The sequence below is a fragment of the Elgaria multicarinata genome, chromosome 6, assembly GCF_023053635.1.
Source record: "Elgaria multicarinata webbii isolate HBS135686 ecotype San Diego chromosome 6, rElgMul1.1.pri, whole genome shotgun sequence".
NCBI lineage: Eukaryota > Metazoa > Chordata > Lepidosauria > Squamata > Anguidae > Elgaria > Elgaria multicarinata.
The window spans coordinates 27,482,444-27,506,215 of record NC_086176.1 but is presented as its reverse complement, the minus strand read 5'-3'; the positions used below and the strand labels follow the sequence as shown (position 1 = coordinate 27,506,215).

Below are 23,772 nucleotides of genomic sequence, written 5' to 3'. Positions count from 1 at the left end.
ACACAAAGCAAAGACTTGGGGTAGGGTCTGAACTTGCCTGGGACATAGGACTCCTTCTGTTGCCTTCAAGTGCTGGGGCTGCTGCAGTATGCTCCTTCCCATACCACTAGAGTAACATGAAAATCCCCTGACCCTATAGAGCTGCTCTGTCATACAGCAGTGCTCTCCCAGTTTCCAGACAGGGCTACCCTGGCATGGGAAGGAATTGCAGCATGCCCCTCTTGCATATGGCCCAGTGCAGGAAGTAACTATGCTGCAACCATTCCCATCAGAGCCCAGAGTTAATGAGAAGGGAAATAAGGACATTTTGGAAACAATTTTTAAAAATGGAGTTTATTATCAGGACTATAGTGATGCTAGCCTCAATCCAGCACCAGTGGCTCAGTATCTTATCCTCATGTGAATAATCCATAGCAGACAACATCCACATGCAGTCACCCATCCCACATAACACAAAGCTGTTGCTGCAAAGCTTTTCCAACTTTGTGGTTGCACTGGGGTGATGGATGGGAGAGAAGAGTTGCATATTTTTGAAGGGAGGTTAATTAGTGGGAGAAAAATATTACTGGTATTTAGCTGTACTTTAAAGGACTTTAATAAAGAACTTAGAAAGAATTATACATTAATAAAGGTCACAAGATGGCAAAGGAAAGTTGTGTCACCTCTCACCAATGATGTCAAGAGCACTATCCAATAGGTGCCAGTGACACCCACTTTTCAAATATTGCAGTAGATGTATGTTATGTGAAGCAGGCAACAACATATTCGCATGTGAGCACTGAGGAAATAATGGTGATCTCTTTTTTCAGAACTGTGTCCCCATGGACTTCCATAGAAGAAGTATCAGAACAGTACAGCATTTGATTTTGAAATCTCAGCCACAAATTCACTAGGGCTGCAAGCCTAAGCACACTTACCAGAAAGGACTTCCCATGGAACTTAATGTGTCTTACTTCTGAGTAAACATGCTTAGGTTGTGTTGCATGTCACCTTAAGGAACTCACTATCTCTCCAGCTCAGCCCCACCATGTGCAATCTGATGACACTAATATTATCTATTATTATTTATAATAAATATTATTTATTACAATACTGACCTATTGTATAGACCGGTTGTAAATATGAGTGAGCTGTAAATCCCATGTATGTATATTACTTTGAAATGTACAAGGTAATTTTTGTTATAGTAAGTTTCAAAGTCAAGTTCCTGCTAAGAGATTTTATACTTTAAAACACATGCTGAAGGTAAAACATATGCTGAATGTAATTTATAAGACAGAAAAGGTTTACTTCTGCCTTAAGTCAGATATTCTGGAGAAGAACATAAAATAAATTGAGTATTTTTTGCTCTCTAAATGTGTGTATGCTTCATAGACACTCAACATTTTGGAACAAGCATAGAAGCCAATCATGCCATTTCAAACGCAAAGAAACTGATGTATGGAAGGAGGGTTATCCAAGGTAAGACAAGACTTATTCTGAGAGAGTAAGTAGCCCGCCCAAGCAACAGAAATATCATTACAGCCCGATCCTATGTCCTTTAACTAAAAAATATTAAATTCCACTGAATTCAATGGGACTTTTACCCAAAATAATATGCGGACAGTTTCCAGATTCACCAGTATCTCTTCTGCAAGGATGAGGCAGAAACATGTGAAGATTGTGGTGGAGTCATTTTTCAGCAAGACCAAAAAAAAAAAAAAAATCATTTCCCAGCTTGCCTCAGTGCCATAAACTGCAGACATTTCCTGTCACAAAGAATCATTTCCACGGCATGCCACGCCTCAGTAAAGCAAGGCCTCCGTCCCTTTAATATTGGGGGCGGTTGGGGGGGGGGGAGCACTGAATTTGGAAGGGCAATAGGAAAGAGGGGGAGCAGCAGGCAAGGCACGTTGAGAACATGCTTCCCCTACACTTGCAGCATCCTCTTTCCCCAAAGATATCTACGGCTAAAGGACGGGATCTGGAGCAAAAAAAAAAAGGGGGGGGATGAACCTTAGTAAATTCCCCCCCGCCCCCAGGTCCGCCGATCTCCAATTTTAGAAGTATCTGAAAGACTCCTAGAACCGGATACAAATCCGGAAAAGCGAAGTCATTACTGCTGCTTGGCCTGCGCTTTGCATAATAATAGACTGAAGGGAGGGGGGAGAAAATCAGAAGTCATTCAAACCAAAGGGAGGGGGGGAGTTTAAATTCTCCTCCCCATGAGAGCAAGGCAGACTTTGGCCAGATACGCCTCGTTTCTTCGATCCCTTGTAGGAACGAGACACACGTAACGCTTAAGTCAAATCAGTGGATCTTAAAAAAAAAGAGGGGGGATTAAGGACGAGGAAAAGGAGCGGGGTATTAATGCTTCAGTGTCGAGGAGGGCTAGTTCTGAGGCCCTGAAAACTACCCCCCTCGGTCCTCCTGAAAGGTTTACTTTCAATTTCCTAATATGACTTTGCACAACAGAGGCCTAAACGCCCGGCTTCTCCTCAGTGGCCTTATCTCACATCTTTTCAGGGCACCAACCACGCTTAGCCTCACCACCCCTCCCAAAAACACACACACACCACAAAACCCCAAGCCCTCAAAGTGTGGTAAAACATTATATAAATGAGCACCTTTTCCAAATCCTCCCTCCACGCCCATAACCTCCCTCCACACAGAGAGTCAAGAACAGAGGCCTCGACCACTCCCTTGGAGCAGGAACGCCCGCTTTAAAAGATGACCCCTGAAAGAAACGTGGGGGACGGACGGACGGAAGAAGCGAGGAATAAAAACCTGTCAGCTCAGAAGTGCCCCCTCCCTGACCACTTCGGCCGCACACTTCCAATTCCCCCGCAACACCACAAGACCACACTTACTCAGCTCATCCTGGGCAGCAGAGGCGGCCGCAGCCATGTTGTCAGCTGGGGAAGAGAAGGAGGGAGAATGGATCTTAGCCAGGCGTTCTCCTCGCTCAGGGGGGCTGCTGTGTTAATGGGGTGGGGAGAGGGCGGCGGGGCTTTCCTTCACCCCCTTCTCCCTCCTTCGGCTTCTGGGAGCGAGCTGCAGCCGGGCAGAAAGGGCTGGTGGTTGCTTTTCTCCTCCTCCTCCCGCCTGTGACTCTCCCTTAAAACACCAACCACGGTTGGAGACAGCAGAGCTTATGCCCTGCGACTCACTCTCCCTCTCTTTCCGTCTCCCTCCCCGTGTGTATCTGCCATAGGCACACACCCTTCCCCCAATCCACTCTCTCCGGCTTTACTTTAGTTTTATATTTAGAAAAAGCTGAGCCATCGTCCCACCCACCCCGTCCCCTCCATCTATCCCTCCACCCTCTCTTCCCTCGCCCTTACTACCTTCAGCCACTCTCCGCTCCCTGATTCTGGGAAACTAAGCCTAGAGCTCCACACAGAGATGGACTCAAGGTATTAACATCGAAGGGAAGGAAAGGAAAAGAAGAAGGGGGGGGGGGGACCCTAGCTTCCTATTGTTTATGCCCTGCCAAAGCTTTCATTCTCTCCGTCGTCTGTCTTCTCTCTCAAAGAGGGTGCGGAAATGAACTGACCTGGGTCCATGTTGACCTCCATGATCGACGGTGTAGTAGATGCTTTTTCTCCCAAACGGGTGCTGGAGAAAAAGCAGGTCAGCACTTAAAAAAAAATTTTTTTAAAGAGTTTCTCCCCCTATCTGCGGAAGGTGATTGTAGCAGTCTGATTCATTTCTGCCTCGAAAGAGATTTGAGTGACATGTTCAGGAGCAAACCTAAGATCCCTACATCTTAACAGGGATTTGCTACCCATTACCCGTCCTGTCATGCTTGCAGTCAGGGTGGTTAAAGAATGTTCAGTCATGCTTGTAGTCAGGGTGGTTAAAGAATGGTAAAGCAGAAGGAAGGTATTTTTTCAAAACCCAGATTTTCAATGTATGTGTATGACTGAAATGGGGATATTAGTGACTGTGAATGTAAAACCAAGAGTATAAGTTACTCTATGTTCCTAAAAAGGCCCATAATTATTACTGGTTATTACATAATTATTACTACAGGAATATCTTGTATATTTCAAGAAACCCGCTAGTGGGAGCAAAATGTGTCTCTTCGCACTCTGTGCACAGAAACACAGGGTGCTTCCAGACAGAGGAATCCTGGTACTAGTAATCAAAAGGCATTCCACAGCTATTGTGTCTTTTCTTACTTACAATGCAATCCTATGCGTGTTTAGACCGGAAATGTCTTACAATTTAAAAAATAATAACTAGAAGACTGGCATGTGAAGCCCTCCAAGCACCATGTTTATTTGAATTAAAGAAGGTGGTTTTGTGTGGGAGCTCAGCCCCCATTTCTGCCTTGTACTTAGGTTCTTGGCCAAGATACTTTTCTTATAATCTTACCAGTTTGCCTTCTAGAAAATGTATATTTTGTGACTGGTAATGCCCACAATGGTAAATATTTTATGAATGGGCAAGCCGTCACCACCCCGCCATGGCAGTCAATTTGTGAGAGCACTCACAACACTCAAAACTCAAAATGTGCCCACCAGCTCAAAAAGCTTGGGAAAACCTGTTCTTAAAAGTCTGCATTTTTGTATGCACTTTCTGAAATCACTTTTACTAGAATTAAGGATTAAATAGCTCAAGGGCAACATGATAAAAGTTTATGCTGGTTCACCAACTTTGAAGCAAGAAGTGCTGCAGGGTACTTCTTCAATCTGGAATTATGTTGCAGAGGAAAATTTGACTGTGTAGAGACTGAGTACATGAGTCAGTTGTACAGCCATTCCCATCCAATGTGATACCAACCCACAGATGTATTAATATAGACATAGTCCTGAGAGGCTTGCATAAGTACAAGTTCATTAATTAATTGCTATATAAAAGTAAAAAGTTGGACCGCTAGTGGAACTTATAAAAAAATGTTAGATTTTTTTTTCTAAAGAGGAAAAAAAATGTTGGAAAACATCAGATATCTGAAATACTTAATTCATGATCAGTACCAAACTATAATAGAATAGTATTGTTTAGCCATTCAGTGTAACAATACAAAAAAACCCTTACAGTAAGGACTTGATAGTATCAAATACAATACCAAACTGGATTATATCCCTATATAATTATATTATATAATTGTGTACCTCCTTCATCAAGCAATAGAAAATTCAACTTAACTTTTACAAAGTAAGTGTCCTTCGGAAGAAAGAAATTCATGACTAAAGACTTGTGCGCTCATTCTGGCCTATGTAGGTGGTGGTCATTCTGATGGGTGTCTCAACTAGACCAGTCAATTTTTTAGTTTTAGCAGAGTGCGTTCTTCTTGAACACCAGGTTGCTTTTTCACTCTTCATCACTTTATCTAGTTCGGCCCCTCTTGACCATGCAGCGAGAGCCAAGAAATGTTTAAGAAACAATCTCAACAATATTTTTGAATTGTGTATGAGGAAGAAAAATTAAGAGAAAAAATCAGTGGAGCTGTATGTCTCAGGAGCTATATATCTCAGGATCTTTAGCACAGCTTTCTCCAAGTTAGTGCCCTCCAGATGTGTTGGGCTGCAATGCCACCAGCAGGGCATATCAAACATAACATGGATGTAACACATCTGGAGGGCACGAGCTTGGAAAAGGGGTTTTTAATATATGTTTTAACAGTGTTGTATATTATTTCTTGATAAATGTAAGAACCCAATACATATAAAGCAATGTCCTAGCCACAAGAGCGCTGGCAATTTTGAAGGGTCCATGTTTTACTTTACTGCCACCTGTATAAAGACCTCAGAGTTTCCTTAATAACACCACTCATAAAAAAAATCCCGGGCAGAACGGACAAATTTTGTTTAGATTACCTTTTGTCAGGCATGAATGCCCAAGTTACTGTGAAAGCGGCCAGATTTTGTGCTGCAGCCATCTCATGCCGTAAAGAGGCGAGACGTTAATAACATATGCACGTTTTTACATCTGTAACATAATGTAATGTGTTAAATTGTATGGTGTTTGATTGGAGTGCTGGTTGTTATACCGCAATAAACTTATTCATTCAAGGGGGAAATGGCATTGTTATTAATGTTCTGACTTTTTGGAAATTTATACAATAAAAAATGTCAATAAACTTGACAGTAGTCTTGAAGCTTCCAGTTTAACAAGGCTGTGCAAGAGATTTGGAAAGGTTCCTATGTATATGATATACATTTTTCAAGCAAGACCAGTTGTAACATGAAGCCCTGGACACAGCAAAATAAGTACATCTTAGTTTTTGCACCTGACTACATATAACTTACAGATCACATGGCAGCAAACTGTAAATCCTTTCTCATAATAGGTACTACTTATCAGACTCTTAAAAGGTATGCCAGCTGTTTCCCACATTGGCTAAGGCACATTGGCTAAGGCACAAGTAAATTAAAAATACTCTGATTTATTCCATTGTGAACAGCTAGTGTATTTCACATAAAACACTACAATTATGATAGTGCTTATATATCACTATTGTTTTTCCTCCCAATACTGGGTTAAAAATAATGGGAGATCAAGGCAAAATCTATATCCTGGGGACCACACATATCTTTCCCATAAACCAGACATTATCCTATCAGCATTCACATTTTGACCTTGTTCAGAAGACATGCTAAGCCATTTTGGTTAAGCATTTTGGGCTAAACATTATGGCTTAATGTGTCATGTGAACCATTCCTAACCATGGTGGCTACAGACTCAAGTTTAAACATGCTCACTAATCATTTACTGCAAAAGGGTTAACAGCCTAGCCATGGCTTAGCATGTTGTCTGAACAGGCCCATAGATACACACATAGGCCTTAGCTAAACCTAAGGTTTATCCCGGGATCATCCCAGGGTCATCCCTGTTCATTTAAATGACACACAGGATATCCCGGGAGCAGGCAGGGACGACCCCTGATAAACCTTAAGTCTAGCTAAGGCTCACCATTCACAGAGTCTCCCTTATATCTTCTGCAGTAGAAATTATATTCAATTTGTCATGCCATGCTAGCTCACTTACCAGTATTCTTATTTTTTTGTCAGCTAAGAACGCAGCCGGCCACTGTTCTTGTGCTGAAGTAATTACCTATGTTAAGAGCCACGGTAAGGCATGTTCAGAAAGCATGGCAGCTATACTATCCACACTGACAGTGCTATCCATCCTGAACCTGCTTCCATTAGCACTACAGATATGTTATTTTTGACAGGATTTCTCGTCAAGAGTATTTTTTTTATTCTTCTTAGAATCTAGATTCCTTATAAGAGGCAAGGGGACAGCATTCTGTACATGTGTGGTAAAAAACAGAAGCATACTTTTGTCCTGCTGAATAATGGGACTCTTCTCTGAAAACAGGCCAGGGGAAAATAGTACAATTCCATTGTGGTTACCTTTTCCAATACAAGCCTGTTTGAGTTTTAAGATCTTTTTAGAAGGTCATTTTTCTTGGTTCTGCCACCATCAAAGGCATGTTTGGTGGAGGGGCAAGAGAAAGCCTTCTCAGTGGCTGCTTCCAAGCTCTGGAACTTCTTCTGTCACCAAGCCAAATATGTTTTTATTCGAGCAGGCCTTTTATTTTTTATTGGTGTGTTTTAAATTGTATTTTAATGTATTTGTTTCAACTAAATTTTGTTTAATCTTGGTTTTATTGTTGGGCACCTTGAGTGCCATTTTGGGGGAGGGGTGGAAAGGTGGGGTCTAAATCAAATAAATATGTGGATCTTTTCTGTCATTAAGAGGATATACTGATATGATACTGGAACTAGCACTGGCCACAGTACATATGAATCCGCCACAGACCACTGGTTCATTTAACTCAATACTGGCTGCACTGACTAAAAGTAACTCTCCAAATGTGTCTGGCAGAGGTCTTTACCAGCTTTACAATCTATTAACTGGAAGTATCAGTAATGAACCTAACACTCATGTGTGCTACCAAACCACATTCATTGGGCATATTTGTACTTTTTGGAAGTTGTGCTTTAAAACAGACTAACATGTTTACATTCTAAAACTGATTTAAATAAAACTTACTTTCAGTTTAGGCTAAAATCCCATAGCAAGTCCCATTTAAGTCAAAAGGGCTTATTTCTGAGAAGACATGTATAGGGCTGTGCTGTTAATGTGCTAAGCATCATAGGGCAAAAGCTATGGAGACCAGGTGGCTGAGACACATCAGATACACAAACCTCCTTTTTGGTTCATCATTTAATACTCTTCTGTCTTTGTCCCTAACTAACCACAAAAAAGCAGTCAGATCTATACATATTGTGAAAGACAGTATGTCAATTTTTAAGAACCCAATCTCACCACTGCAGTTTATAAAGCAACACCAGATCTCTACAGTATGCATATTTTTTAAAAAATAAAAAATCCTCCCACATTTGCCAGCTGACGGGCAGTAATTTTTCCCTTTTAAATTAACTATTTGGAATTAATAGATGAGAACTAATATAAGAAACAAGTTGTCTGCACCCAACTCAACATGTTTTATTTGCCGCATTAAGAGCTACACAGAAGGAACAGGTAGGCAGTGAAGATTTGTTTATGTTCTAGAGAGCCTACTGGCCAAGCTGGCTAAGAATAATCAGAGTTGTAGTCCAACACATCCAGAGGGCACTAGGTTGTGGAAAGCTGTTTTAAAGAATATGTGTTTTTTAAAGGTTTGAAATAATATCGCCATTCATTGTGAAAAATGTCCATTTTTTACACAGTCTTCCAAGCCTTACTCATTTGAAAACGGTCACCCACTGCTCAATCTCCAGCCCCCTGCACTGTCCAACTTTTGGACAACTGCAGAGTGCAGCCCCCTGCACTCTGCAACTCCAAACCATAGCTTCGATGTCTTTCATTGCAATACCATTACATGATCGGCTGGGGTTGCTGGGAGTTGGAAGCCTTTTTCCCTGCCTAAACGTGCATAGGATTTGAGCCCTAAGAAGTTTCATACTCCGTCCCTCACCTTCTTAGGATAAATCCCACCCGTTTCCCTTCCTCATTGGCATTTTCTGTCGCCATGCCTCCTGCCTCGCTCTCTCCTCCATCTCTGCCAGGCCTGCCTGCCAGCCCAGCCCGCCCCTCCTGCGTGCTGCTTCCCGTCTCAGGAAAGCCCGCCTGCCGGCCCGTTTTCCAACTCACTGATTGGGCCCCTCCTCTCCCCATCCCGGCCATTGCCATTTGCCCTCCGCTCTCTGACGTTCGGCAGCTTAGTAACGTATGGTTCCCGCCCGGTGCTTCCCAGGCAGCCAGCCAGCGCTCTTGCTTTGTCCACGTCCATGTGTTCTAGCCCCGCCCCATGCTCGCGCTCAGGCTAGAGTGAGGAAGCAAAAGAGGGGACGTCGTGGTCGTGCGCGTGAGGCCCGCCGGTGCCGCCCTGCGGGGGCCGTCGCCCTTGGCTACGGCCATGGCGTTAGCGCCGGGGGGCCCTGAGGGGCTTCGGAGGCGGACGGGGCGCTGGCCGCCGCCGCCGCTGGTGGTGGTGGTGGTGGTGTGGGGCGCCCTGTGCCTTTGCCCGCGGCCGGCGGAGGCCCTGGTGGAGGGCTTGTACTGCGGGAAGCTGGTGTGTTACGACGTGCTCGGCGTGAGCCGCGACGCCAGCAAGGCTGAGATCGCCCGCGCCTACCGGCAGCTGGCGCTGCGCTACCACCCGGACAGGCAGCGGGACCCGGACGGCAGAGGAGCCGAGAGCGCTCAGGAGAAATTCTTGCTCATCGCCACCGCCTACGAGACCCTCAAGGTGAGAGAGCGGGGCCGGGACCGCCCCCTCCCTCCTCCGGTCCCGGGAGGATCCCTCCGGTAAGACACGCGCCCTGCCTCCCTCCCTCCCTGCCTTTCTCCCCACATGCGCCGCCTGGAGAGGATGGAGCAGCTGTGTGTGACAGGAAGGGCCGGCTCCAGAAGCACGCGGGAGATGTGGTGGCGGGAGACCCTAGCCCAGATGTCTTGGGCTACAACTCCCAGCATCCCCTAGCCAGCCACACAAAAGGAGGGTACAGGGGCGAGGAGGCTGCCTTAGCCAGAGGCGACGTATTAAGAAGAGTTAGTCCGGCCTTCCCCAGACCCAGTGCCTCCCAGATGTGTTGGACTACAACCCCAATCATACCTTCCCATTGATCATGCTGATGTGGGAGGTATAGTCCAAAACATCTGGAGGGCACCAGGTTGGAGAACCCTGGGTTAGACATGAAACTATGGCCGTAGCTAGACCTAAGGTTTATCCCAGGATTGTCCTGGAGTCAAACCTGTTCATCTAAGTCAGCGGTTCTCAACCTGTGGGTCAGGACCCCTTTGGGGGTTGAATGACCCTTTCACAGGGGTCGCCTAAGACCATCGGAAAACACATATTTCCGATGGTCTTAGGAAACTGTATTGACTGAACTATGTCATGTATCATCTTTTGTATTATTAAAGCTATTGTTATGTATTATTTTCATTAGCAAACCATCCCATGACAATGGATCGTGTAGAGAAGATCAAAAATAATTTTATGGTTGGGGGTCACCACAACATGAGGAACTGTATTAAAGGGTCGCGGCATTAGGAAGGTTGAGAACCACTGATCTAAGTGCTACACAGGGCATCCAGCGCTCAGGCAGGGACGAACCTGGGATGATCCTGGGATAAACCTTAGATCTAGCTATGACCTAAGAAGAGCCCTGATAGAGCTGGTACATGGGCCAGTATCAACCTCTGCGGACCCACCCCACCCACCCCATTCTTGCTTCATGGCCTTCTTGTGGGCTTCCCAGAAATGTCAAGTTTTTGGAGGATCCATTAATTTTAACTTAAGTGGAACCTCCATGCATGGAGGCAGTTTATCTCTGGGGCCAGATGCCCGGGAAAAGCAACAGACGAGAGCTGTTACCTGTTGTTTGTGGGCTTCTTAGAGGCATTTGACTGACAAAAGTGTCCCTAGAAAAACATTTAGTCTCCATGACTTGTGGCAACTACAAAATCTGTAGATAGGAGTAGCTGAGGTTTCTACATGAAATGTTTCATTAATGCATGGGTGTTGTTCCTGTTTTGTTATTTTTTAAAAGAACTATATTTTATTATAGCTCCTGACGAAGGACGACATGTCCGAAATGTTGAGCAGAGCATTTTTGGATTTTAAGAATAAAATAGTTTTTAATACGTTTATCAAGCACCAGAGTTGATTTCTCTTTTTAGCATCTACGCTTATTGGTGCATTTTTCCCCCTACATCAGCATCCTAGTTTATCTCTGGGGCCAGATGCCCAGGAAAAGCAACAAAGGAGAGCTGTTGCCTGTTGCTTGTGGGCTTCTTAGAGGCATTTGACTGACCACTGTTGGAAGCAGGTTGCTGACTAGATGAACTCTTGGGTCTAATCCAGCAGGGCAATTTATATATATATATATATATAGGGGGAGGCTTTTTAGATGTCAAATACTTTTTCCTTTTCTTTTTTTGGACTTAAAGAGTTGTTCTTGACTGTCTCTGCCTTGAATATCTGACATGACGAGGTTGGCATTGGAGATTCAAGACAGCTGGAAGTGATGATGAAAATGATGGTACATGGTATCTTGACCTTCCCTATCCTGGAGCCCTCCAGATGGTTGGACTTCAACTCCCAGTCTTACTATTAGTCATATTTGCTTGAAATGAAGGGGGTTGATGTCCCAAATATCTCAGTGGCACTCTGGTTGGGGAAGGCTGGTTCAAAATGTTTTCACTGTATTTTAATAATCTGCACAGCGTTGCTGTAAGGTAGGCCTCTTCTGTCATCCCCATATTGCAAATGGGAGACTGAAGCTGGGAGAAGAGGGCCTTGCCTAAGCCCACAGTGGAGAGGAGAGCTCAGCTCTGAATCGTGGATTTCCTGGTAATGAAAAACAATGTGAAAATTGAAAGTGTCATAGATAAAGTGATTGACTTGTACATTGAGGGTAGTTTCCCACTGTGTCTGTGCACTCAGGGTGCCCAGCACTTGCACACAAAAAGGGAGCGTCACTCACTTGTCCCAATCTGGAAACGAGCATTTCTGGGGTTATTTTTAGAAATGCAAAACTCCCGTGGTGCAAGTATTGAGTCCCGCAAGTCCAATGGAGCCAGTGGAGGCAGAGTGGCCCCACTGGTTACCGCTCTTTAGGTATGAGCTGATCCACCCAACTCCACTGTAAACTGTCTATATGCTGTGTCAGTGAGGTATTAAGCCTTCTTGTCTACTGGTTTCCAGCACCAGTGCACAGCTGTTAAAAGAAGTTACCATGCGATTTAGGCATAAGAATGATGAGAACTAAGGAACTACATGAACAACAACACGCCCAGCAGCAGTTGCATGACAAATAGCTTCTGAAACTTGAAGAGCATTTCAAAACTACTTTATGATACAGTGTGTGAAATTGTATGAAGATGGGTGAGGGAGTCAAAGACCTCATCGGTGTGCCCAAACGCTTGAGTTTGCCTAAATTAACCCTTTGGATTGTAGGCAATACATAGGTTGATCTTTGCATTGCTGAACCTTAAGGAATATAGTCAACTATGTCTCCTAATTTAATTGGCACTTTTAAAAATGACAGCCAAAATGTAACTTGTTGGCATTCAGGATCTTGTCTCGTCATGGGAGTGGCCCTTAGTCACTTGTTCTGTGTGGGCAACATCAAGATTTGGAGATTTTTCTAAATACCAAAACTAATGGTGACATGCTGAGGCAAAAAGACATGTGCAGAACATGATCCCTGTAGGACTGGAGGTTAGAGAAATGAGTCAAGAGTGTTATTTTCAGAGGCTCACAGAAGAGCCAAGCACTGTCCCAGTTCATTCTAGCCCATGCTGTATTAGCAGTGACTGAAATGTGCCTCTCTGAGAGGTTGAAGTCCAAGTAAAACTATGAGCCTCTCTTGTCCTCTCCATCTTTAATTAGACAGGGTTCATTGCTAGTTTTAAAGAATTACTATTTCAATTCATAACTTGCCCCATTCCAGGCATGATTATATTTTGAAAATGATAATGTATACTTGCTGAGTACTGAAAACATTTAAAAAAAGTCTTTGGTGGTAAGCATTCATAGAACACAATATTCCTGAAGACATTGAAGATGGTATAGTAAACTAAAGGCAAGTCACTTAAAAGTAGATCATGTCTGATTTTCTAGTCTATGGAAATGTAGATCTCGTTGATTTGGATATTGGTAAGTCATCTGAAATAATTACTCTGGGGGATCCATTATGATAAATTAATGTGCACATATGACTATTAAGATAGGTTAATGGGAAGAATAACTCCTACACTGCACATTACCTTCTAATGTGGCCTTAACTAATATACATATGTTGTGTTTGATGTGGTAAGGGGCAGCCTTGCTTTGGTTCAGTTCTAGCACCTTTTCTCTTCTGTTCTTCACCTGCAGGGGGGACAGCTTAATTTGAAGATGCCCCTCACTTACAATAGGATGATAGGAAATGACTTGATCAGTGAGAAGACAAATGAGAGGCTTGAACAGAGCTCTCAGCTCTTCAACCAAGCGACCGATTTCTCTCTTCCATGAGCATGTTGAATATTGTGGACTGCACACACTAAGTTCAGCATAGCTGAGAAACCAAAATGTGACGCCACTTTATTACTGGCCAAAACACCCATCATTGTGATAAGTGATGTGTGCGTGAAGGGAGGGGTTTTAAACTGTAAGGATTCTGGGTATATGGGTGCAGTCATGGAAAGTCCTCAAAACATCTGCATCTCCCAAGAACAAAGTTTTACTTTCTCCCATAGGATCTACAGACAGCTATTCACTTCTGACTGGAAAGTAAGAGTAGTACCCTACTTTGCACATGCCCTTGCGGGACCTACCACTTGTGCAATGGGGCTTTTGCAATTGTAAAAATGACCTTAAACGAGCAGAGACACTCATTTCTGGGACAGGGCAGGTCAGCAGAGTTCCCAGATCTGGCTCATCCCGCTCTGCAAACAAGCATTTCTGTTCATTACCAAGGTTGTTATTAGAAATGCAAAAGCTCCATTGCACAAGCGGTGGGTCCTGTGAGCACAACAGAACCAGCAGAAGCGGATACTGCCCAAAAGAACTGTGCTTTTGAACACCATTTGGAATGGAGCTTGAATGTGCTCTTGACCCAGGTGTTGACCAGCTATATGAGTAACTGCCCCTCTTCATCTGCATGGTGCCATCCTGGGTTCTGCTTCTTGGTTGTGCTTGAATGTAGCAAAACACCCATCACTTTGACAGTATGTGAAAGGAAAGTTTGTATATTGCAAAGGCTCCTGGCTAGATGCAGTTAATGTAATCTCTATGAGCTCTGTGCACAGATATGCATTGTACCCTTCTTTGGAATGCCCTTCAGTGTCATTGATTTTCATACTGGTTTCTTTGGAATGAGAAAACCGCCAGTGGTAGACAAGTTGTGTGCCATTATCAGTCTTCCTCTGCAATGCAGTAAACAGTTAAAACAAAGAGCAACTTTGGTCTGGTTCAAAAAGCACAAGAGTGAGCTTCCGGCTGTACTGACCCACAGGTGCAGTATGATGTTTAGAGTAAATAGAGTAACATGCATACCTTTGTGTACTCTTGTGCCTAGCTGCATGTAGAATGTTTTATTTATTTATTGCATTTTTATACAGCCCAATAGCCGAAGCTCTCTGGGCTGTTTACAAAAATCAAAACCATAGAAACCATTCAAAATATAAAACAAACAGTATAAAAGCATAATATAAAATACAATATAAAAACGCAGCCAGGACAAAATAAAGCAGCAATGCAGAAATTAATATCGATTTAAGAATACAAATTTAAAACAGCAAAGTTAAAATTAATTTGATAGACGGTTAAAATTCTGAGAAAATAAAAAGATCTCCACCTGGCGTATAAAATAGTATAGTGTAGATGCCTGGCGAAGCTCTTTAAGGAGCTCATTCCACAGTCGGGGTGCCACAGCAAAGAATTTATATGCTATGTGTGTAAGAGAGGGAGAGAAAGACGGTGTATGAGAGAAAAATCCACACACACACTATATTGAATATGCCTTGCCTAAAGAATAGCTTCAGTCAATAGTATATTGTGTTCCTCTAGAAGCATATAACACAGGGTGCCTTTTGTCTTTGAAGGTAACTTATATTAGAAGCATAAGCATAAACATTTTGCTTGTTTTTGTCCTGTTACATAAATAGTATTGATTATTTTATGTTTGGGAGTGTGATTTACCAGTTTGTATTTTGTTTAGCTGTACAGCTGGGTATAATTAATGTAAAAGTGCATTCAAAAGCAATATGCTACCTTTTAGACTTACATGCTGTCTTTTTTATTTATTGTCTCATGGGATATTTGCAAATATCACAACTTGCCAATCACTGTTTTCAGGATGAAGAAACTCGTAAGGATTATGATTATATGTTGGATCATCCTGAGGAGTATTACAGCCATTACTATCACTATTATTCTAGAAGATTGGCACCCAAGGTGGATGTCAGAATAGTGATTCTAGTCACTGTCTGTGCCATCTCTGTATTTCAGGTAAATATGTTTGTCTCCTATCTCCGTCAATATTATTTCCTAATCTGGAAAATACAAAAAGGTGAAGGGTTGAATCCAAAGTTGCAGTTGTGTTGGAAGAAGGAATGGAGCAGTGATTTTGCGTATTTCCCCGTCCTTCTATGCCTCCTAAAAAGTCACCCTGAAGCGTTGGAGAATCCTTTGAGCATTGAGCAGCACCATGGGAGGTATGCATGGGAAAGAGGGAATTTGGCAGGGAGAATCTGCTGGATTTTGGTGCCTCCTGTGAATGCAACATCCAGTCTAGATCCAACGGTATTGAAGTCTATTACAGCTTGTTCCTTAATCATATTTTTCCTTTGTGTAAAAGGCATTCTTTGTGCTTAGATCAGATGTTGTCTGCTTTCTATTGTATCCATGAAAAGGAGATTGAAGGAAAGGAACCTCTTGTGCAAGCACTGAGTCATTACTGACTCTTGGAGGGACGCCAGCTTTCACTGATGTTTTCTTGGCAGGTCTTATAGTGGGGTGGTTTGCCGTTGCCTTCCCTGGCCATTGTTACCTTTCCCCCAGCTAGCTGGGTACATATTTTACCGACCTCGGGAGCATGGAAGGCTGAGTCGACCTGAGCCTGTTGACCTGTACTTATTACTGTTAAAGAACTTCGGCTATTATGCCTTTCTTTATACATATAGTGTGTGTTTTCTATATATTTTTAGTATAACCTTGGCTAAAGAATACATTTTGTTCTGAGAAAGAGCAGTCAGAAGGTAGCAGGGGACCAATACCTAATTACTTCTGTGCGTCTTCTACTGATTAAATTAAAAGAAGTTGTCCCTGTGGAACTCTGGATATATCCACATGCCGACCTGACTACCAAGCCACCAGCCCAGGGTATCTTTTAATTGGCCTTGGCTGGAAACATGGGGCAGTATCCAATGATACTCCTACACAGAGTAGACCCTTTGAAGTGAATGGGCCTAATCTAAGTAGGGCTACCATTGGATACTGCCCATGGATCAATCCTGAAATGTCCCCATCCCAAGATAGGTCAGCTGATTAAAGTAGCCTCTGAGCTCCTCTTGTGAAACCTTTTGTATTTCTTTAGCTTGCAGTCTTTCACTTAGCTATCTTTAATTCAGTCAAGTAGACTAGAACTTCCTTGAGATTCCCTTTCATTCCCCAGAGTCATGCTGCTGATTTCTATTCTATTCCATCCTGAGTCCAGCCCCAGCCCAATTCCTTTGAATTCTTTTTTCCCTTTTCTTTTTGAAGTCTATAACTGCCCCTGAATTTGGGCTCCCAGTGCTGCTTTTGGAACAGTGTGGGTAGGCTTGCTGTCACTCAGCTGCAAGATCAGCTGGGGCTGAAGAATCCTTGCCTCCCAAGTCTGATCCTCTCCTCACACTTTCCCTGCTCTACTCTTGTGCCTAGCCCATATTCCCTGGTTCTTCTCTTCCATCAGTTTAAACCACTTTGTTACCTTGTATGCTCAGCTACAGCTTCACCAGACTACCCCATTGAGCCTCTAGCCAGTGCCGTACATGGCACAGCCTACCTGGTGAGTTCATGGCCTGCAGGTGTTCTGTGCCTTATGGGAACTGAAGCCCTCCATATGAGTTATTGACTCAGAACCCAATGATTTAGTAGACAAGTGGGGAGTTGGGTGGTGGTTACAAGTGTCTTGGGTCAAACTCAACCACCCAGATATCTAGTTCTCGTCCCTCTGTGTTTCTTTTCATCCAAGTAGTTGGGGCTTAAGGAGAAGACTTGTTTTTAGGCTCCCTATTCTTAAATTCGGGGTGGGTGGGTTTGGGGTTGTTTGATTGTGACAAAATTGTTTCCCTGCATCATCACCTTGGTGCCTTTGCCCATATCGGAACAAAGATCTCTGTGTTCACTATGGTCTTGTTTCCAAGAGTTTTCGAGTATCTGTGACCAATCAGGAAGTGAGGTGCTTTAAATTCACTCACTTTGAAATAAGATAAATATAATTGCTTCATCTATTTCCTTCTATTTCTACTGATATTTCTTTTGATCTATCCATTCTTCCCCTCGTGTCACCCACCCCATGTCACCAGCATCCGAACTACCCTGTGTCATCATTTGCAAGCCCTGTGTCATCATTTTCATAGCACCCACCCCACCCCTTAGTTGGCAGATGCTAATTCCCCTACCTCCGTCTTTGTTAGAACTTTGAGAATTAGTTTGCTGGTCCATATGCCAGGACAGCCTTCCCCAATCTGGTGCCCTCTAGCTGTTGTGGCTACAACTCCCAGTTGGGGAACACGGGTGGGAGGGTGCTGTTGCACCATGTACTGCTTGTTGGTCCCTGGCCGATGGCTGGTTGGCCACTGTGTGAACAGAGTGCTGGACTAGATGGACATTTGGTCTGATCCAGCATGGCACTTCTTATGTTCTTTCTGTGACCACTGAACATACTGGCTTGGACTGATAGGAGTTGTAGCCCAAAACATCTGCCGGGCACCAGGTTGGGGAAGGCTATGCTAGCGGGTTGGTATACTACGAGCTTCATCCCACGTCCCTGTTTCCCTTGAATTATCCCCTACAGTACTAAGCTGTCGCCATTGTTGTTGTTGCTACCGGACGGCTAGATCCTTTGCATACCAGGAAATGGGTTTAAGGGGGGGAAATGTAAAAAAAATCAACGGATGACCCAATCCGATTCAAATTTGGTATGCTTAAAATTCTCCTTAAAATCTATTACTGTGCCAATTTTGATGTCTTTATCTTTAAAGCTTACACAGATGAAAGCATTTGTTTATTTTTCTTCAAATCCTGCTCCTACACCCCAGTGGCTGCTTGGAAAACAACAAATGATGCATTCGAAAACTAGTAGCAAAATATTGCACTTCTTTTGGTTAAGAAGCGCAATTAAAGCAGGATGCCTGGGAGTACTTCACAGTAAAAGCAGATTATAAGATGGAAAACTTCGGAGTTCTTTGCACGCAATTCGCAGTGATTGCACAGTATAACGCTGGTCTGAAAAAATCCTAACTAAGCATTTTTTCTTCTTTGAGATACTTGTGATAATGGTTCTCAAGAAGTAGCTTTCACCCCACTTTGTTGAAGCACAGTACATAATCTCCTGGATGTGTTCCAAACCTCTGAGAAAGGGCCCTTCATTCCCTTGTTTGTCATTATACATCTATACATGCATGTTCGCATACAGATAACTTAACTACCAGCAAAAGCAAGTGACATATGAAAAGATTTCATTCAGATCTCATTGAAATTACATGATATGACACAGAGAATTTTTGATACTTTGGATGAAAGTCTGTTTTAAAATCTTGTAAGGATGATGATGGTGGTGATGGTGGTGGAAAGGAGCTCTAGAATTTCAAAAGAGGAGTAGCAATCATGAATGCAAGATTATGCAAATGCAGTAGGTCAAGTTTGATATATTGTATCTTATATACAGTCTGAGTATCAAAGTTTGCTTACTTAGTATTTTCTTACCATTTTGTATTCTAGTTCTTCAGTTGGTGGGGCAGCTACAATGAAGCTATCAACTACCTAGCAACGGTGCCAAAATATCGTATACAAGCCACTGAGATTGCCAGGCAACAAGGGCTATTGAACAGAGCCAAAGAAAAGGGCAAAAACAGGCGGTCCAAGGAAGAAATCCGCAAGGAAGAAGAGGAAATAATTAAAGATGTAATAAAAAACAAAATAGATATCAAGGGTGGTTATCAGAAACCCCAAATATACGACATTCTCTTATTCCAAATTGTTTTAGCACCCTTTTATCTCTGCAAGTACATAGCATGGTATTGTTGGTGGATTTATTGTTTCAATATCAAAGGACAAGAGTATGGCGAAGAAGAGAAGCTGTACATCATACGTAAATTCATGAAAATGTCACAGTCTCAGTTTGACACTTTGGAAGATCAGCAGAAAGAGACTTTTCTTGAACGACAGCTCTGGATAAGAGAGAACTATGAGGTGAGCGGTGTGGTACATAGGTGGTGAAAAAGGACCTAATATGTCCTAATTCCTTTTTATACAATGTTAGTACTACTGGCTAAGGTAAGGAGCTTGCTTATGCAATTTCCAAAGTGTTGGTTCATGCAATATAAACAGCGTGTTTGGAGTCACAAGCAGTGATCACTGCTCCTTGCACAGCTAAAATACATTAGATGATTCCTATAAAGGTTGTTCACACTTCAACCATAAATTGTCTTGCATCAATGTCTTTGTAGCCCCTCCCCAACTTCTAGTTATAGCTTAGGCTACTACATAAACATCCATACTATAGTATGGCTACAAGTCATGGACAGTGCAGAAATAATGTAGTTGTACACTTCACTATTCAGATACATTTCATGATCATTGCCTTTGTTAGAGGCTGGGCGACTTTCTTTTTTTTATTTCTTACCCTTCTAGAAGTTTTTTGCTCAAAACAGTTAACAATCAAAATCAATAAAGCATCACACCAAATCATAACCAATAAAAGACAAACACCGTGCGATAAGCTGTGAAGTTAACAGGGAAGTCATTGCAAAAGTGGCTTGATTCAACCCTTTAGCCAGTATTGTAGGCTATGCAAGATAAGGACATCTTAATTTGCCCTTGAATTTGCTCTTGGCCCTTGGAGCAGAGGGCTATAAGTTCCTTACAACAAATGTTACAAAGATATAGCACCAAGATGGAGACAGGCTTGCTACAAGCAGCTACAAAATAGGCTACTGAATATAGGGAATTGTGCAGCAGGACTACCTCAGGTGATTTTGGCTAGAGTGGGAGTTTGTTAAGAACGTAAGAAGTGCCATGCTGGATCAGACCAAAGGTCCATCTAGTCCAGCACTCTGTTCACACAGTGGCCAACCAGCCATCGGCCAGGGATGAACAAGCAGGACATGGTGCAACAGCACCCTCCCACCCATGTTCCCCAGCAACTGGTGTATACAGGCTTACTGCCTCAAATACTGGAGATAGCACACAAACATCAGGGATGGTAGCCATTGATAGCCTTTTCCTCCAGGAATTTATCCAACCCCCTTTTAAAGCTATCCAAATTGGTGGCCATCACTACATCCTCTGGTAGTGAGTTCCATAATTTAACTATGTGCTGTGTGAAGAAGAACTTCCTTTTATTTGTCCTGGATCTCCCACCAATCAGCTTCATGTGATGTCCCCTGGTTCTAGTATTTTGAGAGAGGGAGAAAAATGTCTCCATACCATGCTTAATTTTGTACACCTCTATCATGACTCCCCTTAACCTCCTTTTTTCCAAGCTAAACAATCCCAGTTGATGTAACCTTCCCTCATAGGGGAGATGCTCCACTCCCTTAATCATTTTAGTTGCCCTTTTCTGCACTTTTTCCAGCTCCATAATATCCTTTTTTAGGTTTGATGACCAGAACTGTACACAGTATTCTAAGTGTGGTCGCACCATAGATTTGTACAAAGGCAGTATGATACTGGCAGTTTTATTCTCAATTCATTTTCTTATAATGCCTGACATGGAGTTTGCCTTCTTTACTGCAGCCGCACACTGGGTGGACATTTTCATCGAGCTGCCCACCACAATCCCAAGATCTCTTTCTTGTTCGGTTATACTTGAAGTTGTTGGTTTTTTTTGTTTTTTTTTTGCCCCAACATGCGTCACCTTACACTTGCTTACATTGAACTGCATCTGCCATTTGGATGCCCACTCTCCCAGCTTGGAGAGGTCCCTTTGGAGCTCTTCGCAATCCCTTTGTGTTTTAATGACGTGTCATCAGCAAACGTGGCCACTTCACTGCTCACTCCTAATTCCAGATCATTTATGAATATGTTGAAAAGAATTGGTCCCAATACCAATCCCAGTGGGACCCCACTATTTACTTCCCTCCATCGGGAGAATTGACCATTTATTCCTACTCTCTGGTTTCTGCTCTCTAACCAGTTACTGATCCACAAGGCCCTCTCCTCTTATTCCATGACTGCTTAGTTTGTCCAAGAGTCTTTGGTGGGGGACTTTATCAAAAGCCTTTTGGAAGTCCAAGTAAACAATGTCCACCAGATCACCCCTGTCTACATGTTTGTTGACACTCTCAAAGAATTCTAGTAGATTATTGAGACAGGACTTGCCTTTGTGGAAGCCAAGTTGATTCTTCTTCAGCAGGACCTACCCTTCTATATGCTTATTAGTTCTATATGCTTACATATTCCCAGCCTTACTGAATACAGAATTCAGCAGTTACTCCTGCATAGTGGTTCAGCTACAGGGGCTGCCAGATCCAAAAGTCTGATCTATCTACTATAAAACAGTAGTTGTCTGTGCTTAGCAAGTGGAGCAGAGCTGTCAGTCTCTGTCCTGCTTGCCATTTTAAACAAACAGACCTCCTACAGCCAATAAAAGCCTAGATACAAAGTGACACTGACAGTGTCCTGAGGGAGGCCTCACAGCCCCATTCTTTTCAATATCATGCAAGGACTACTGTGTGCAGCTTAATATGCTTTGAAAAGAGCAGGGCAAATGCTGGCTTCACTTGTGTAAACTTTGTGAATGGAGGGCTCTAAGATAGAGATAAGCAATTAGCACAAGGCCAGCCATGGCAGAGGGTTCCCCCCCCCCCCGCTTGCAGTTTTATTTGCTGTTCTTTTGGGAGACAGCAACTCTTTGGGGTTTACTGGAAGTCACCCAGAAATTTACCAATACATCTCAGTCTACCTTCTGCCAGCTCTTACACTTATTGTTGTTCATTTCACAATATTGAACTAATGCAATTTGCAAAGAATGTGTAGGTGCAGCTACACACTAAGGATGGCATTATTGCTTTCATTTAAATCTTCCTTTCTCTTTAGCTTTACAAACACGAGCAAGAGGAAGAGCTGAAGAAGAAGATGGCACTAGACCCTCGATGGAAAAGATACCGGCGGTGGATGAGGAATGAAGGACCTGGAAGACTGACTTTTATCGATGATTAACGTTCACTAAAACATGTATAGTCCCGTTACAGATGATTGGCAAGAAAATCCATACATAAAATATTCAGAGTTTAACTGCTGTGTCTCTGCAGTGTTCTAAAACTCAGGAATTACTCAATCAGGCAGAAAACTAGTAACATTTTATGATTTTTATATATAAATATATATATAAAATAAAAGCAAATCTGTTAAGTGGACAATTGTTTCACTCCACTGTTGACCTGGTATTGAATTAAAAATACATCTGAGGCTGATTTATTAATAGCTTTCATATTAGTGTGGTAGTAAACATACAAATAGGTGTAATATGCAAATAATGAAATCAGTTGGCCTAAAGTTTAGGTATCAGTAGTCAAATCTTGGGAAGCTTGCTATTTAAGCTCTAGCCGTTGTCTTGCCTTTTCTTTTTCACTGCAGCAAAGTTCAAAGGCCTGTCATGAGGCTTTAATCCTTTTTCAAGGCATAACAAATCATCTAAACTTTTGATACGTTTTTTTAAAAATGCTGCTTCAATAAGCATGGACTGGGGAAGACGGAGTGGACAGGGCAGGGGAAGGGGGGTTGAGGAAAGCCATCAGGAAGCAACCATATGGGGTGGAAGAGAGGGGTTGATGGATGTGTAGTTGTGTGGATATGTAAGGAAGAGATTGGCCTGGTTCAGACAGCGCGCTAAACCATGCTGCTTAACCACAAAATGGTTAATGGAATGCATTAACCATTTTGTGCTTAAAAAGCACGGTTTAGCGTGTTGTCTGAACCAGGCCAATGAGTTTAAGGGTGATCCAAAGGATGAGATGGCGTGTGTGTGTGTGTGCGTGGTCAGCAGTGTGGAGGCTGACTTTGTGTTGGGGGGTGTGTGCTAACTATCTTCCTTGTTGGGGGAATAAAATTTAGAAGAACTTATTTAGAGGTGAATTGGAGAAATTCACTTACTATGCATGCCTTACTATGAAACGTGGGTTTTTTAGAGTGGAAAGCTGGGTTCAAAAGGCTGTATTTGAATTTGGTTGCCAGTTTGCCTTCCTAATGAAACTGGTGTTTTATAGCAGCAGTAAATTTTGTGATTTCCTACTCCTGATGACAGCCTTTTTGTGACTCGTCTATTGTAGCCATTTTTCTGACAGTGCCCACAACACTCTCAAAAATCCAAATGTGCCCACAGATCTATTCCATCCTGCTTCCTGGTTTTTGTTTTCAGTCTGACATTCAGTATTCCCTGACTACTGTGCATGTTCATTCTTCATTCAGCTGCCTTATAAACAAACGATTTTCTTTTGCAAACCTCACATTATTTATTTAAAGTATTTTACCCTATTCTTCAGCCAAAAAGGCTCCAAGAACGGCTTACATATATCAGTAGACAGTCCCTGCCTACAGGCTTACAACGGCCAGTATCATACTGCCCTTATATAAATCTA

General features: G+C 42.8%; 2 protein-coding genes across 3 annotated transcripts in view; one reads left to right on the top strand and one right to left on the bottom strand.

Annotated features, from left to right (window-relative positions):
• The window catches only part of ECPAS (Ecm29 proteasome adaptor and scaffold), a 78,801-nt gene extending 75,200 nt beyond the window's left edge, over positions 1-3,601 (bottom strand). For both annotated transcript variants that reach the window (XM_063129185.1, XM_063129186.1), the window contains exons 1-2: positions 3,536-3,601; positions 2,850-2,894 (exon numbers count right to left, since the gene is read on the bottom strand). In XM_063129185.1, the coding sequence (XP_062985255.1) occupies positions 2,850-2,894; positions 3,536-3,557 (67 nt within the window). In that variant the 5' untranslated portion in view covers positions 3,558-3,601. The remainder of the gene's footprint in view (positions 1-2,849; positions 2,895-3,535) is intronic.
• Positions 3,602-9,311: 5,710 nt separating this feature from the next.
• DNAJC25 (DnaJ heat shock protein family (Hsp40) member C25) lies at positions 9,312-22,554 on the top strand. The gene is made up of 4 exons (XM_063129182.1): positions 9,312-9,688; positions 15,284-15,436; positions 18,914-19,384; positions 22,232-22,554. Exons 1-4 carry the CDS (start codon positions 9,356-9,358, stop codon positions 22,352-22,354), a joined length of 1,080 nt encoding a protein of 359 aa, XP_062985252.1. The 5' UTR covers positions 9,312-9,355; the 3' UTR covers positions 22,355-22,554.
• Positions 22,555-23,772: the final 1,218 nt, after the last annotated feature.

Bases quoted from the DNA above. Each gene is read 5' to 3' on its own strand.
- DNAJC25 (XM_063129182.1), top strand. From the start codon at position 9,356: ATGGCGTTAGCGCCGGGGGGCCCTGAGGGGCTTCGGAGGCGGACGGGG. The intron at 15,437-18,913 runs GTAAATATGTTT...TTTGTATTCTAG, and splicing joins GTGCCATCTCTGTATTTCAG to TTCTTCAGTTGGTGGGGCAG. The intron at 19,385-22,231 runs GTGAGCGGTGTG...CTTTCTCTTTAG, and splicing joins GGATAAGAGAGAACTATGAG to CTTTACAAACACGAGCAAGA.